The sequence below is a fragment of the Ceratotherium simum genome, chromosome 1 (assembly GCF_057802395.1).
Source record: "Ceratotherium simum simum isolate JZ-2026a chromosome 1, ASM5780239v1, whole genome shotgun sequence".
Taxonomy (NCBI): domain Eukaryota; kingdom Metazoa; phylum Chordata; class Mammalia; order Perissodactyla; family Rhinocerotidae; genus Ceratotherium; species Ceratotherium simum.
In genome coordinates, this window is record NC_141900.1 from 103,841,622 (window position 1) to 103,855,902 (window position 14,281).

The 14,281-nt window shown below is 41.3% G+C and overlaps 1 protein-coding gene across 1 annotated transcript; it reads left to right on the top strand.

Moving 5' to 3' along the window:
- The first annotated feature begins 9,239 nt into the window (after window positions 1-9,239).
- GIMAP4 (GTPase, IMAP family member 4) lies at window positions 9,240-13,500 on the top strand. The gene is made up of 3 exons (XM_004430779.3): window positions 9,240-9,315; window positions 10,628-10,699; window positions 11,698-13,500. The coding sequence occupies exons 2-3, from the start codon at window positions 10,642-10,644 to the stop codon at window positions 12,627-12,629; spliced, it is 990 nt and encodes a 329-aa protein (XP_004430836.2). The 5' UTR covers window positions 9,240-9,315; window positions 10,628-10,641; the 3' UTR covers window positions 12,630-13,500.
- Window positions 13,501-14,281: the final 781 nt, after the last annotated feature.

Here is a 14,281-nt window from a genome sequence, read left to right on the forward strand (position 1 = left end):
AGGAGACCAAACACCCTGATCTTGCTGTACCAATGAGATACCCCCATGAATGGACTTCACATTGGCAGAAGCCAAGCAGAATTCAGAGAGCAAGAAGTCCCACTAGATTATTTTTTATCTCATTAATTGTGTTCTTCACCTCCAACATCTGTGTTTGGCTTTTTTTAGAGTTTCAATTTCTTTGGTGAAGTATTCCTTCTGCTCGTTAATTTTATTCCTGAGCTCATTGAACTGTCTTTCTGAGCTTTCTTGTAACTCGTTGAGTTTCTTTATGACAACTATTTTGAATTCTCTGTCATTTAGATTGTAAATTTCTTTGACTTCAGGATTTATTTCTGGAGACTTGTCATTTTCCTTCTGCTCTAAAGTGTTATGGTGTTTTTCATGGTGTTTGATGAACTGATCCTTTGCTGGGGCATTTGTAGTAGTTCAACCTGCCACCTCTGGGGGGCTGGGGGCAGGCGCTCTCTTTTCTGAACCTGCCGTGTCTGGTGGGAGCTGTGCCAATAGGGCTCATCTGTGTTTGCCCGCTGGCCACAGCCACTTGGCAGGTCACACACACATGCACAGGCGCTCTGGTGCAGGACCACTGCCTTGGCAGGGCACTGGCCAAGCTGGTGTACTAGGCAGGAGGGGAGGGGCACTTTCTATTGCACACGTGGGCCAGCTCTGTGCTCACAGGCAGTTCGCCTGAGCTACAGCCCTTGGTGGGAGCTCCTTCTCATGAGCCAGCCCACTCGGTGGGGAGTGTTCCTACAAGCGGGACTGCTGCAGCATGGGGGGCGCTCCCATGGCTGGGCTGCAACTCTGAAAGGGAAAGCGTTCGCTCACAGGCCTGACTGCCCCCGCCTCCTCTTACAGTCATGCACCGGCTGCTGTTTGAGGACCCACAACCTACATCACTGCTGCTGGGATGGGGGAGGGATCCACTCACCTCTTTCCACCGCTTCCCAGGGATCCAGTTCCTCCACCTTCAGATGTATGGGTGCATGGATCTCTCAGACATCCTATTGTGCTTTGTAGGGAATCCCCTGTTGGTTAATGAATGTCCATTTAGTTGTAACTTCGTGGGGAGAGACTAAGGGAACAAGTCACTCTGCCATGATGCTGAGGTCACTGTCTGTTTTGCACTTATTTTTGACAGCTATTTTCCCTGAGTATAGAGTTTTAGGTTGACTGTTATTTTCTCTCAGCACATTGAAAATGCATTTCCACTGTTTTCTGGCTTCCTTTGTTACTATTAAGAAATCAGTGTAGTTCCAGCTATCTCTTTTTCAAAGGTCATCTGTCTGCTCTTTCCAGCTACTTCCAAGACATTCTCTTTGCTTCCATGTCCTATAGTTTCACTATTATATGTTAAGGTGTGAATTCTTTCTTAATTCTCTTCTTTGGGATTAGTTAGATTTCTTGACTGTATGGGTTGTTGAATTTCATCAGTTCAGAAAAAAATTCAGCCATTATCACTTTGAACATTCCCTCTGCCCTATTCTCTTCCATTTTCTCTCTGTAAGCATCATTTGCCTGTTTAATTGCATTGTGGCCTGTTCTTTTTCAAATCTATCATCCAGCTCACCAATTGGAAGTCATTGCTTCTAGATCTCCCTTCGTTGAGGAAGTAGCCCTTTGGGGTTTACTTTTCATGGTAAAAGGTCCCCTATTAGAACCCCCAAAACAGTTCTGATCTTTGACTCTCACTTACATGTCAGTGTGGCTTTGAGAAGTAGAGCTCACCAGGGTTGGTGAGACACTCCAGAGCGACAGCCAGCTGCCACCCTCACTCACCCTCTGGGTTTCCCCTTCACTCCACTCCGTGTCTGAGAAAGCTTATTTTCTTGCCTGCTCACCCTTGCTTTTAAGAAAATATATGTGATATTTCTCAGTATTTTTAGCTGATTTCAGTGGGAGGCTTAGTAATCTAGATACCTGAATGAGAGGTTTATTTTTATTTGTCTGGTTGGTTTTTCCTGTTTTTGTTTTTGTTTCCTGAGTTAATGGCTCCTTTTAGAGTTATTTTTCTGTTTACTTAGTCTCTTCTCTCTCTCTTTCATGTTGTTGTCTGTCCTCAAATGTCAGTTCTCCCTGATCGTCTTTTCATATTTGAGGGTAAGTCATGACAAAAGCTCCCTGGAAGTTCCTCGTGATGGGTGAGGGTTGTGACTGCAGGCTTCACCTGAGGTGACAGAGCAGAACAGGCTGCTATGCAGAGGGAACCCTAAATACCGGAATGCAGAGGCTTTCCTCTGGAGATGTTCTAATCTATAGAGAGGAACCCTCTAATTACACACTTGGAAGAGATTCCTTGAAGTGTGGGTTTCTGAATTAGGGGGCAATGAGGGGATGATGGAAGAATCAACTGTCTCATGTTCACATCACACGCTACTTTCAGCCCCGCTGCCCCATTCCATGCGGCCGTAGTTTCTGAAGCTGAACCTCCCCGAGGTGGTCCAGTCACCATCTGAGGCCAGCTCACCCACAGCCTCTCTGGGACCGTGTTGACTGGGGATGTTCTGCCCCAATGCATCCTTCATCTCTCTGCCTTCCAGAAATTTGTTGAAACCTCTTGTCATTGATGCTCATTCTCCCAAGTTCTTGAGGATGTTGTGGTTTAATTAGGGGCTACCAAAAGAGAGGACGTCTGTGGTCTACAATTATGTTAATCCATTTTCTAGAACGGTTGGAGTATGATCAGTTTGCTATCTTCACTCTGAAATCCCTGATCTCTTGTTAAGTAGAAATAAAATATAAAAGAGAGAATGTGCAAACTACTTTTACATATTTATATTTACACAGAATCATTTGTGGCGATTCACGACTTGCAAATAAAGAAATTCAAATACAAATTTTATGTTGCTATTACTTCAAAATAAGCAATAATAAAAAGGTAATTGACCTGCTAAATTTCCTATAAGCAGTGTAGGCTTTTCAAGCTCCATTGTTGAGATTCTAAAAGCAGAGACAGGCTGAACAACCTGCACCCACTAATTGCACTGGTCATTTTACTCAGCTCAAGACAGGGTGTGACTATCCTTAATTAGGCCTCCTCTCCAGGTCTGAGTCCATTGTGAGCACCATCCCACGCAGACTAGGGGACACCGACCTTGCTTCTTAACCTTTCTGTCCTGTGAAGTGACCACACCTCTATGTGACAGTAAGACAAACACTGAAGGCAATGAGGCCGGAATTGGCAGTGGCGGAGACAGAGAGGAAGGTTGCTGTGCACAGGCAAATTTACAACTACCTTTCTTGGTTTTGTGCCAAGATTCTGAGAAATGGGCTAACATCTGTTGTAGTCCACAGACTTCCTGGGGACTGTGCTGTGATGTGTGTGAAAATCATCCTCTGGTCTCTTTACTATAGAATTTCTAGTAAAGTGGTATAGATATTTTGATATGCATGAGAAGGTAGTTCATAGGTTGAAAAAAAGGGTGTCTAATTGTGAAGCAGAAACAGGAAATGCACAAAAGAGCAGAAGCTGTTGGAAACCAAACTGCAAAGCCTTTGAGCCTTCGAGCTCCAAGAGGTGCCAAAATAGACCCCATCTCTGCATGGGAAGAGATACAGGTTCGTGTTGTCAAAGGCCGTGGACACAGGTAGTGTGCAAACTGGTGGCCACTTTTACAATCAATCTACCACGACCAATTATCCAAGTTACATCCAATTGTACCTAAACAGCTGCAGGTTTTCAGCTTTACTGAGTTTAATTCACATAAAATAAAATTTGTTCCTTTTAAGTGTTCAGCTCAATGCATTTTGGTAATTTTACACAGCTGTATGACCACCACCCTAATCAAGATACACAATAGTTCCAACACCTAACAATTTTCCTCATGGCCTTTTGGAGTCCATCCTCTCCTCCAACTCCATGTCCCACACAACCAGTAGTCTGCTTTCTGTTGTGATAGTTTTGCCTTTTCTAGAATTTCATATGAATGTAATCTACAGGATGTAGTCTTTCCTGATTGACGTCTTTCACTTAGGGTTTCCTTTCAGAGTCCTCCATGCTGTGCCATGTGTTGTTTTTTTGTTCATTTTCATTGCTGACTAGAATTCCATGGTATGTGCGTTAGTTTCCTGGGACTGTCATAACAAAGTACCACGAATTGGGTGACTTAAAACAATGGAAATTTATTCTCTCACAGTTCTGGAGGCTAGAAGTCCAAAATCAAGGTGTCTGCAGGGTCATGCTCTCTCTGCAGGCTCTAGGGGAGAATCTGTTCTTAGCTTCTTTCTTTTTCTTAGCTTCTGGTGTCGCCAGCAACCCTTGGTGTTCATTGACTTGTGGACCCATCACTCAGGGCTCTTCCTCTGTTGTCACATGGCGTTCTCCTCTTCCTATAAGGACACTAGTCCTTATAACATTAAGGGTCTACCCTGCTTTAGTATGACCTCATCTCAACTAATTATGTCTCCAATGGCCCTATTTTCAAATAAGAACACATTCTGAGGTTCCAGGGGTTAAAACTTCAGTGTATCTTTTTAGGGGACACAATTTAACCCATAGCAGTATGGAGATACCAGAATTTGTTTATTCATTCACCAATTGATGTACCTTTGGGTGTTTCCGGTTTGGGCTATTAAAATATTATAACAAATAAGCATTCACATACAAGTCTGTGTTTTTATTTCTCTTAAGTAAACACCTGGGAGTGGGATAGCTGGTTTGTGTGTTCAATTTTATGAGATACTGTTTATTTTTTTCCAAAAATATGGTAGCTTTTCATATGCTTGTTTGCAATCTATGAAAGCACATCCTTGCCAACGTTTGGTATTGTCAGTGTTTTCAGCTTTAATCTTCCTCACAGGTGTGTAGTGGTATCTCATTAAGGTTTTCATATGCATTTCCCCAAAGATTAGTCAAGTAGAGCAATTTTTATGTGCTTATTGGCTATTTGTATATCTCCCTTTGTAAAATCTTTTGCCCATTTTATTATTGGGTTGTTTGTCTTTTTATTATTATTTTGTAGGAATTCTCTCTATGTCCTGGATAAATGTTTATGTTAGATATGTTTTGCAAATAGTTTCTCCCAGCCTGTGGCTTGCCTTTTCATTTTCTTAAGTGTATTTTTAGAAGAGCAAAAGTTTGATTTTTGATAATGTCTATGTTTTCAGCTTTTTCATTTATATTTTGTACTTTTTTGTCCTATTTAAGGAATCTGTTTAACCCAATATCACCAAGATTTTCTTTGATATTTTTTTATGGAAGTAGAATAGTGTTAGCTCTTACATTTAGGTTTAAGTCCATTTTGATTTAGTTTTCAGTGTGATGTGAGACAAGGATTCAGGTTTATTATTTTCCATACAGATCTAGCAATCTCAACAGAATTTGTTGAAAGAACTGTCTTTTCTCAGTTGCATTACTTTGGCAGCTTTGTTGGATATCAATTGATGATTTAAATATGGGTGTGTTTCTGGATCCTCTGTTCTTTTCCATTGATCTCTGTTATCCCTTCACCAATATAACATTGTCTAGATTATTACAGCTTTATAGTAAAACTTGATATTAGGTGTTGTAAGTCCTCCAGATTTCCTCTTCTTCTCTTTGAAATTGTTTCAGCTACTCCATGTCTTCTGCCTTTCCGCGCAAATTTTAAAATCAGCTTAGCAATTTCTTTTAAAATATTCTGTTAGAATTTTGATTGGTATTCTACAGAACTCATAGATCAATTAGGGAGAATTGCCACCTTAACAATACTGAGTGTTCCAATCCACAAACATTGCATTTACTTAGGTCTTGATTTTCTTTTGCAATTTTCAGTGTATCAGTCACACACATCTTTCATTAAATTTATTCTTAAATGTTTTATTCTATTTTAAATTGTATTATTTTTAAAATTTAATTTTCCCATTGTTCATTGCTAGTAAATAAACACACAGTTGAATGTTGTATATTAACCTAGTATCCTGCAGCTGTGTAAATTCACTTCTTAGTTCTACCAGCTTTTTCACAGAGTCCTTACGTTTTCTACATACATGATCATGTCATCTGCAAATAAAGACAGTTTTATGTCTTCCTTTCTAATCTTTATGCCTTTTATTTCTTTATCTTGTCCTACTGCAACGGCTAGGGTCTCCAAGGCAATATTGAAGAGACATCCTTGCCTGATGCCTAATATTAGATCTAAAACACTTAGCCTGTCGCTGTTAAGTATGATGTTAGAAATAGTTTTTTCCTAGATGTCTTTAATCAGATTGAATAAGTTCCTTTCTAGTCCTAGATTGCTGAGAGGTTTAATCTTGAATGGATGTTATATTTTATCAAATGCTTTTTCTGGAACAATTAAAATGATTACAGATGCTCCTCGACCTTGAGTGAGATTACATCCCAATACACCCATCATAAGTTGAAAATAATCTGTCAAAAATGCATTTATTACACAACCTACTGAACATCATAGTATAGCTTAGCCTACCTTAAATGTGCTCACAACACTTACATTAGCCTGCAGTTGGGCAAAATCATCTAACACAAAGCCTATTTTATAATGAAGTGTTGAATATCTCATGTAATTTATTGAATACTGTACTGAAAGTGAAAAACAGAATGGTTGTGTGCGCCCAGCATGGTTGCAAGTGTATTATTGGCTGTTTACCCTTGTGATCACATGGCTGACTGGGAGCTGCGGCTGCTGCCCTGCCCAGCATCACAAGAGAAGATCGTACCTCATATCGCTAGCCCAGGAAAATATCAAAATTGAAGATTCTAAGTACAGTTTCTACTGAATGCATATTGCTGTCCCACCATCGTAAAGTTGAAAAATCATAAGTCGAACCATCATGAGTCAGGGAATATTTGTATATGTTTTCTTTAATCTGTTGATGGTGAATTATGTTGATTATCAAGTGGTAAACAAACTTTGTACACCTAGAATTGACCCCACTCAGTCATGATATAGTATTTTTATGTATGTTGTTGGATTTCATTTGCTAATATTCTTTAAAGTATTTTGGTATCTATTTTGATTAGGGATATTGGTCTGTGGTTCCTTTTCTGGTGATGTCTGCATCTGGTTTTGGGTCATGGCATGTTTGGCTTCATGAAATGAATTAGGATGTGTCATTTTCTCTTTCATTTTCTGAATTTGTGTTAGATTGATATCATATAATTTTTTCCTTAAATATTTAATGAAATTTACCAATGAATTAATTTGCCCTGAAGTTTTCCGGATGGGAAAGTTTTAAATTACAATTTTAATTTTTTATTTGATGTAGGGCTTTTCAAATTTTCTGTTTCTTCTTAGGGCAGGTTTGCTAAGTTGTGCTTTTCAGGGAATCTGTCTATTTCATCTATATAGTCAAATGTATTGGCATAAAGTTTTACATTACAGTCCATTATTTCCCTTTAATATCTGTAAGATTTGTAGTGATGTCCCCTCTTCCATTCCTGATGTTGGTAATTTGTATATTTTTACCCTTTTTCTTCATATAGGTAGAGGCTTGTCAATTTTCTCAGTTATTTTCAAAGAATCAGCTTTTGTTTTCATTTGCTTTCTTTATTGTTTTTCTGTTTTCTATTTCAGTGATTTCTTCCCAGTATTATTTATTTCATTCTCCTTGCTTTAGGTCCAATTTTCTGTTCCTTTTCCAATTTTTAAATGTAATATCTCAGATAATTATTTTTAGATGGTTTTTCTTTTATAATATAAGTCTTTAAAGCTAGAAATTTCTCTCAACATATTGCTTTACTGTGAAAACATTTAGCCCAACGTGGGTGTCATTCCAAATGTAAGTCATAAGAGAGAATTTTCCTATGAGAAGTGACCCCTTTAACCTGAATAAAGAATACCTAAGTAATGGTCTGGGGGTTTAATAGTACCTTAAAGAACTACTATATTTTACATCAGTTTCTGCTCCCACTCCCACAATTAAATAGAGAATGACACAAACCTTCCAGCGAGGCTTAAACTATAGAAACAAAATATAGTCTTTCCCTTTCTCTCTTTAAGTCACCCACTTCAGAATCACTGCAATGTGGTCACACTCTGCCTATTCTTCTGACTCACTTTTGCTTGCCTGTCTCACCTAGGGACTGAGACGTCCTTGTTATTTAGGTTATATTGTTCTGGAATGTCATTTATCCTTACTGCTGGTGCATGCTTTATTCCATTGCCCTGTCCTCTATTTTAGGGTACTTATCCTGTGCTTGTATACACAGGGCCAACCATACTCTATCTTCACAGAAATTCCTGTCTTCTCTTTAGACTTGTTAGCAACTCGTATAATTAATGAAGTCCTATGCAACTCTAAATTGTCTCAGTTTTGGGCTATAATGGTAAATTGGGACCCCTTTTAGATAGGATCCACATCTCTGAAGAACTGGGACCCTCATTACAATCCTCACAGTTTCCATTTTCCTGGCAGATAGTGTCAGATGTCAAGGCTTAGATTATTCCAAATGGTTCTAGTACCATCTCACAGGGATACTTTGGACCCTTCCTAAGTAGTCAAATGATCATTTGCTCTTTCTTCTAGCAGATGATTCAGAAGAGACACCCTGGAAATAGCAGTCTTGCTCTCTCTCCCACATCATTGGGAGGAAGGAGAGGAGGTGGTAGCTGCCTACACGGATACAAGCCCGAAGCACTGGGAGCAAATGTTGGGCTGGGAGGCCTGTTGCGCTGAAAAGTGGGTCCAGGGATCCATAGGTCTTTCAGAATAGCTAGCAACTCTTGGTTTTTTGTTTTTTGGTTTTTTAAGATTTTTATTTATTTATTGTTTTCCCCCCAAAGCTCCAGTAGATAGTTGTATGTCATAGTTGCACATCCTTCTAGTTGCTGTACGTGGGATGCGGCCTCAGCATGGCCGGAGAAGCGGTGTGTCGGTGCGCGCCTGGGATCCAAACCCGGGCCGCCAGCAGCGGAGCGCGCGCACTTAACCGCTAAGCCGTGGAGCCGGCCCAACACTCGGTTTTGACCCAGCAGTTTCTTCCAGAATTTCACAGCATGACCCATAGTTCTTTCCTCCCTATAGAACTTTTGCATGCTCTAATATGGTAGCCACTAGGCAGGTGTGGCTATTTATCTTTAACTTTCAACTAATGAAAATGAAATAAAATTAAAATCCAATTCTGCAATCATATTCATTACATTTCATGTGCTCAATAGCCTGTGTGGCCAAAGGTTATCATATTGGACTGCACAAAACAACTCCGTCATTGCAGACAGTTCTATTAGTGTGATAGATGAGAAGGTGGGCAGGTCTCTTGCATGAGCAAGTTTGAACGGCTCCTCCCCTCACTTCCTCTCTCCTCCTCTCTCAATATCCTGGCTTAGCATTGCCTTCAAAGTGAGAGGAGCGAGCAGGACCCAGATTTTCCAGGTAAGGGAATAAGGGTGTTTGTGGGTGGGGGCAGGAGGGAGGAAAGTGTGTGATTTGGTAGAGAGATGACCTCTGCCCTGGGTCTACATCTGAAACCTCCTGGCTGACTTGCTCTCAGAATGTATTTCTCATTAGTTCCTGTTTCCCGTCTTTGCTGACTTTAGGCTGTAATCTGTTTTCAAGGCTGAGCCTCACAAATGAATGCCTCTTTGAGGGGTCACTGCTCAGAGGATAGTTGTACAAATAAATGATTCCTTTCACCATTTATAGAATTTATAAATAACTTGAAGCTTTCAGGAATAGAGTTGGGTGAGCGAGTGAGCTCTGTGGAGAAATTGGAGTGGCCCTCTCTGGAGAAGTGACAGAGAGAGAGCTGAGGGCTGAGGGCTGAGGAGGAAGGAGCTGGGCAATGGATTGGAGAAGGAGTGCTCCAGGGAGAGGGAACTGTTCCGCAAGGGTCTGGAAGTTGGAAGGAGCTTAGAGTTTCTGGGAACATTGAGGAGGCCAGTATGGTTAAAGCCTTTTGAGAGAGAGAGCAATTGATCATGCAGGGCCTTATGGACCATCCAAGGATTCTCAACTATTTTTTTAAAAAAGCAATAGAAAGCCATTAAAGAATTTAAGCAAGAAAAATAATCAAATTTTAGTTTTGAAAAGGCATCTGAGATGATCAGTTAGGAGCTTGTTACATTGCAAACAAATGACAGTAGGTTGAATTAACAGGAAGATGAGGAGAAGAGGATAACTTTGTGCTTTTTGGAAGTAGGAGCAATAGAATTTGGTGATGGACTGATGAGCAAGTGAGGAAGGAAGAGTTGTAGATGACCCCAAGTTTCCACCTGAGCCACTGGCTGAATGGTGATGCTCTTTACTGAAACGGAATGATGGAGGCAGAGCAGCCTTGGGGTAGAGGTTAAGTGTTCCGTTTTGGCTGAGTTCTGTTTGAGATGCCTGTGGAATTGCCAACTGGAGAAGTTGAATGGGATATAAAAGTTGAGAACTCTGATGAGAGTCTAGCCTACAGACCACATATAAATGGCATTCAAAGCAATAATTCCCTGAATAGAGAGGGAGAAGGGTGCACAGAACCAGGGCTGAGGAAGCACGTGAAGAATTTATGTTTGTGTAAAGACAAAGGGACAATCTGAAATTAGACTGAAAATGGGGAGTTGAGGAGAAGTGTTGGGAAATGGGGAGGAGGAATCTAGTAGCAAGTTTATGGAAAAAAAGCAACTGTTGGCTCCAGGAGGTTGAGGTTTCCAGTCACTCTCCATTCCCCTAAAATGACATAGTTATGTTTCTTTATCTACAGGAATTCAGAGTACAATGGCAGCCCAATACTGCAGTACAAGTTCCAACTCCAGTGAACCCAGGACCAGCCATGGTGAGAGGGTGCTCTGGGCTCCCCTGGCCAGGCAGGTTCCTCCTGACCTGTCAGCCAGTCCCCATCTGAGCAAGAGCAAACTATTTCCAACCTCGTTTCTCATTTTCTCTTCATTCACCCTGCGCTTTCATTTCTCTCGACCGTCTCCAATTCCTCCACTTCCTCCACATGATGTAGCATAAAAGTTAAGAAGAAGAGAGGTGAAACTATGCTGATTGAGCACGGGCTTGGTGAGGGTTCTTATGTCCTACTTCCTACAATGTAGACACACCAGAACTGCCAGGTGTAGCCTCTCTGGATGTCAATATTTTCTGGCTATAATTCTTCAACCTATTAATTTACAATATAAAAACTTCACTAAATTTCTGTCGATATATCTAGCGTTGCCTCTTCTTGATTTGCTAAAGCTCAAGTCGTTAACTTTAAATGTTGGGTATTTTGTTTTCCTGTGAGTCATAATCCCTGAAAGGGTGGTTGTGTATGTGAAATACAAAGAGACACTTTGTCTTCCTGCACGGGTAGCCCTTGTCTACCCTGCAAGGGTGAGATGAGCTGGATACCCACCTACCTGGCTTCTTAATGGGAAGAAGAAAATTCCATTTTGGATATGTATTGGGGGGAAACAATCTCCCTCTGCAATGTCCCAAAGTCAGATTTCGTGTTCCTTCCTGCATTATCTTATGAGGAACAGCTACTTGCAGTAGCTCAGAGTTCTCTTCTTGAACCGTTCTGTTTCCTCTTCTCTGGGCTACTTAGCTACAAAAGGTCAGAGTAAGAACCTCAAGGGAATCCTGAAAAGTACTTGAGCATTCCCTAAGTACTGCAAGAGGAACATCAGGCCCAGAGGACTTTCTATAGACTCCCCGTGAGTGCAGAGGTAACTCAAGGGAGAGGACCCTAGTGGGCAATAGCGGAGGGCACAGGTGGGTGGGGGCCCTGCGGGAGAAACAGTCAAAGGTGGAACCTAACACTGTGGCTTTTGTTCCCTGATGTCCCAGGGCTTGGAAACCAAGACCTCAGAGACTCACAACTGAGACTTGTCTTAGTGGGTAAGACTGGAGCAGGAAAAAGTGCAACAGGGAACAGCATCCTCGGAAAGAAAGTGTTTCGTTCCAGCATTGCAGCAATATCCATCACCAAGTCATGCGAGAAAGAGAGCAGCACGTGGCACGGGAGAGAAATTGTCGTCGTGGATACGCCTGGCATTTTCGACACCGAGGTACAGGATGCTGACACGTGCAAGGAGATAGCTCGCTGCATCCTCCTCACCTCCCCAGGGCCTCACGTTCTGCTCCTGGTGGTCCCACTGGGCCGTTACACGCGGGAAGAGCACCAGGCCACTGAGAAGATCCTGAAAATGTTTGGGCACAGAGCTAGGAGACATATGATTCTCTTATTCACCCGGAAAGATGACTTGGATGGCACTGACCTCCATGATTATCTAGAAGAAGCTCCCAAAGGCCTTCAAGAGCTGATGGGCGAGTTTGGTGATCGTTACTGTGTGTTCAACAATAGGGCGACAGGAGCTGAGCAGGAGGCCCAGAGGGCGCAGCTGCTGGCCCTGGTCCATCACATGGTGATGGAGAACAAAGGAGGATGCTACACTAATAAGATGTACCAAAGGGCAGAGGAGGAGATTCAGAAACAAACCCAAGCGGTGCAAGAACGTTACAGAGCAGAGTTAGAGAGAGAGGTAGCACTGATAAGAGAGGAGTATGAAGAGAAAATCAGAAAGCTGGAGGATAAACTGGAGCAGCAGAAGAGAAAGGCACAAATGGAGAGGGAATTAGCAGAAAGGGAGGCTCTCTGTGCTTCACGGCAGCAAAATGCCCGAGATGAAGTTATGAGTCAGACTAGGATAATTGAATTAATCTTCAGAGCATTGGAGATTGCTTCCTTTGTTTTCTCACATCTGTTTAGGGAAGACTAAACTTAATGAAACTCTGCTTATAGTTCCTGCATATTTTCTGGGTGGCCCTGCCCCATATAACTCATTGACCAAAGTCAGAGCACATTGGTTTCTGTTGCTCAGGACTAAGGAGTGCAGAATAGTTCACTGTTGGCAGCTGGTAGATGTTGCATAGATTTAATGGAGAGGGACAAATTCTCAATTTGTGAAACTTCAAAGCAGAGAGTATTGATGCTCCCTACCTTGTGAATTCTTTCTCAGAGACACAGAGAAAAGGAATGCAAGAGACCAAAGAAAATGGCCCTGAGCTCTCTCTATTTCTCCTCTAGATTTTTTCCAGATTGGCAGATAATCGCCCCCTGGAGCTTCTTCACACTTATTTTTGCCTTTAGGAGCACAGTGATCATCTTACCCATACAGTTTGTTAGAAAGATCAGTTCTTTGCATTAGTTAGTCTTATAGATGGAGATGCTTATAGAATTCTTTCCAGATGAATGTAAATTTGCTTAATTCCATTTTCACAAAAGGACTCAAATTGTTCCTTATCATCTGTCCATTGAAGTGTTGACAAAGAGTTGTCTGGAAAATCGATCTCTCAGAACTCAACTAGGTGAAATGCCAGAAAGTGAGAAAGACAGAGATTCAACAGATAGGATAACAATGTTTGGTATATTCGGATGTATCTGTAGAAACTCTGACCAACCTCAAAGTCACCAATTTGCTGAGTAGCCAGTTCTCTCCTTTTCCTGTCAAACTAACTGCTGACACCCCACCTCCATAACCCCAAATCTTGATTACTTACTGCTTGGCGGATCATCTGCACACTGCTGCCCGCCCCCTCAGTTGAATTATTTGCTTATTGTTACTATAATAAAACTTTTCTGTTCTCTCATATTTGTGCAAAATTGGAATGTTTTTTTGTTTTTTTTGTTTTTTTAATACCACTTCTCTACTACTTCTTCTAAGAACACAGGGATGGATTTCACTTTTTGGTAAAAGCTCAAGATGTTTTGGGAGCTGGTTTTGGTCTACTCTCAAGACATCTCTCCTCCTTTTCCCAGGAAGATTTGAGCCACCTTCTCAACCCCTCTGCCAGGTGAAGACCACATTCTCCTTGGGTTCATTCATTATGTGCTGATAGAAATTATGTGTAACCAAGGTTTCTGAGATCGTGGTGGTTTGCCTGGTGCAAAAATTCCCTTTAATATTTGGACAAGAGTTGAAGTCCCTATCCCTTTGCTGCTTTTCTACAGTGTCCTCCTCACCTAATAATTTCTGGGATTTCCCAAATCACATGTTCTAGCAACATGTCCTAGTGGGCATATGTGACTTACGCCAACTTAATCCTCCATCTTGAAATTGGCTTCTCCTTGCCCCAAGTGATTTGCCCAAAATAGGACATAAACCTCTCCCTTATTTCCCCAAAACACAAACGAGTTTAAACTGCACACTTAAGAAAAGTTAGCAAAGGCTCAAGGGTAAGAAAAGCACCACATACAGATGCTCACAATTCCTTTAGAAATAGTCACTCCAAGGGAGACAGATTTGGTTTCACTCTGCAGAATGTGGGTGCATTTTTGTCAATAGTTTTCATCATTGGAGTTTTAGCCAAAATTCTGAGATATAAATCTAACATCCTATTGTATTAGAATCTTCTGTAAGCAAATATATAA

Bases quoted from the DNA above. Each gene is read 5' to 3' on its own strand.
- GIMAP4 (XM_004430779.3), top strand. From the start codon at position 10,642: ATGGCAGCCCAATACTGCAGTACAAGTTCCAACTCCAGTGAACCCAGG. The intron at 10,700-11,697 runs GTGAGAGGGTGC...CTGATGTCCCAG, and splicing joins TGAACCCAGGACCAGCCATG to GGCTTGGAAACCAAGACCTC.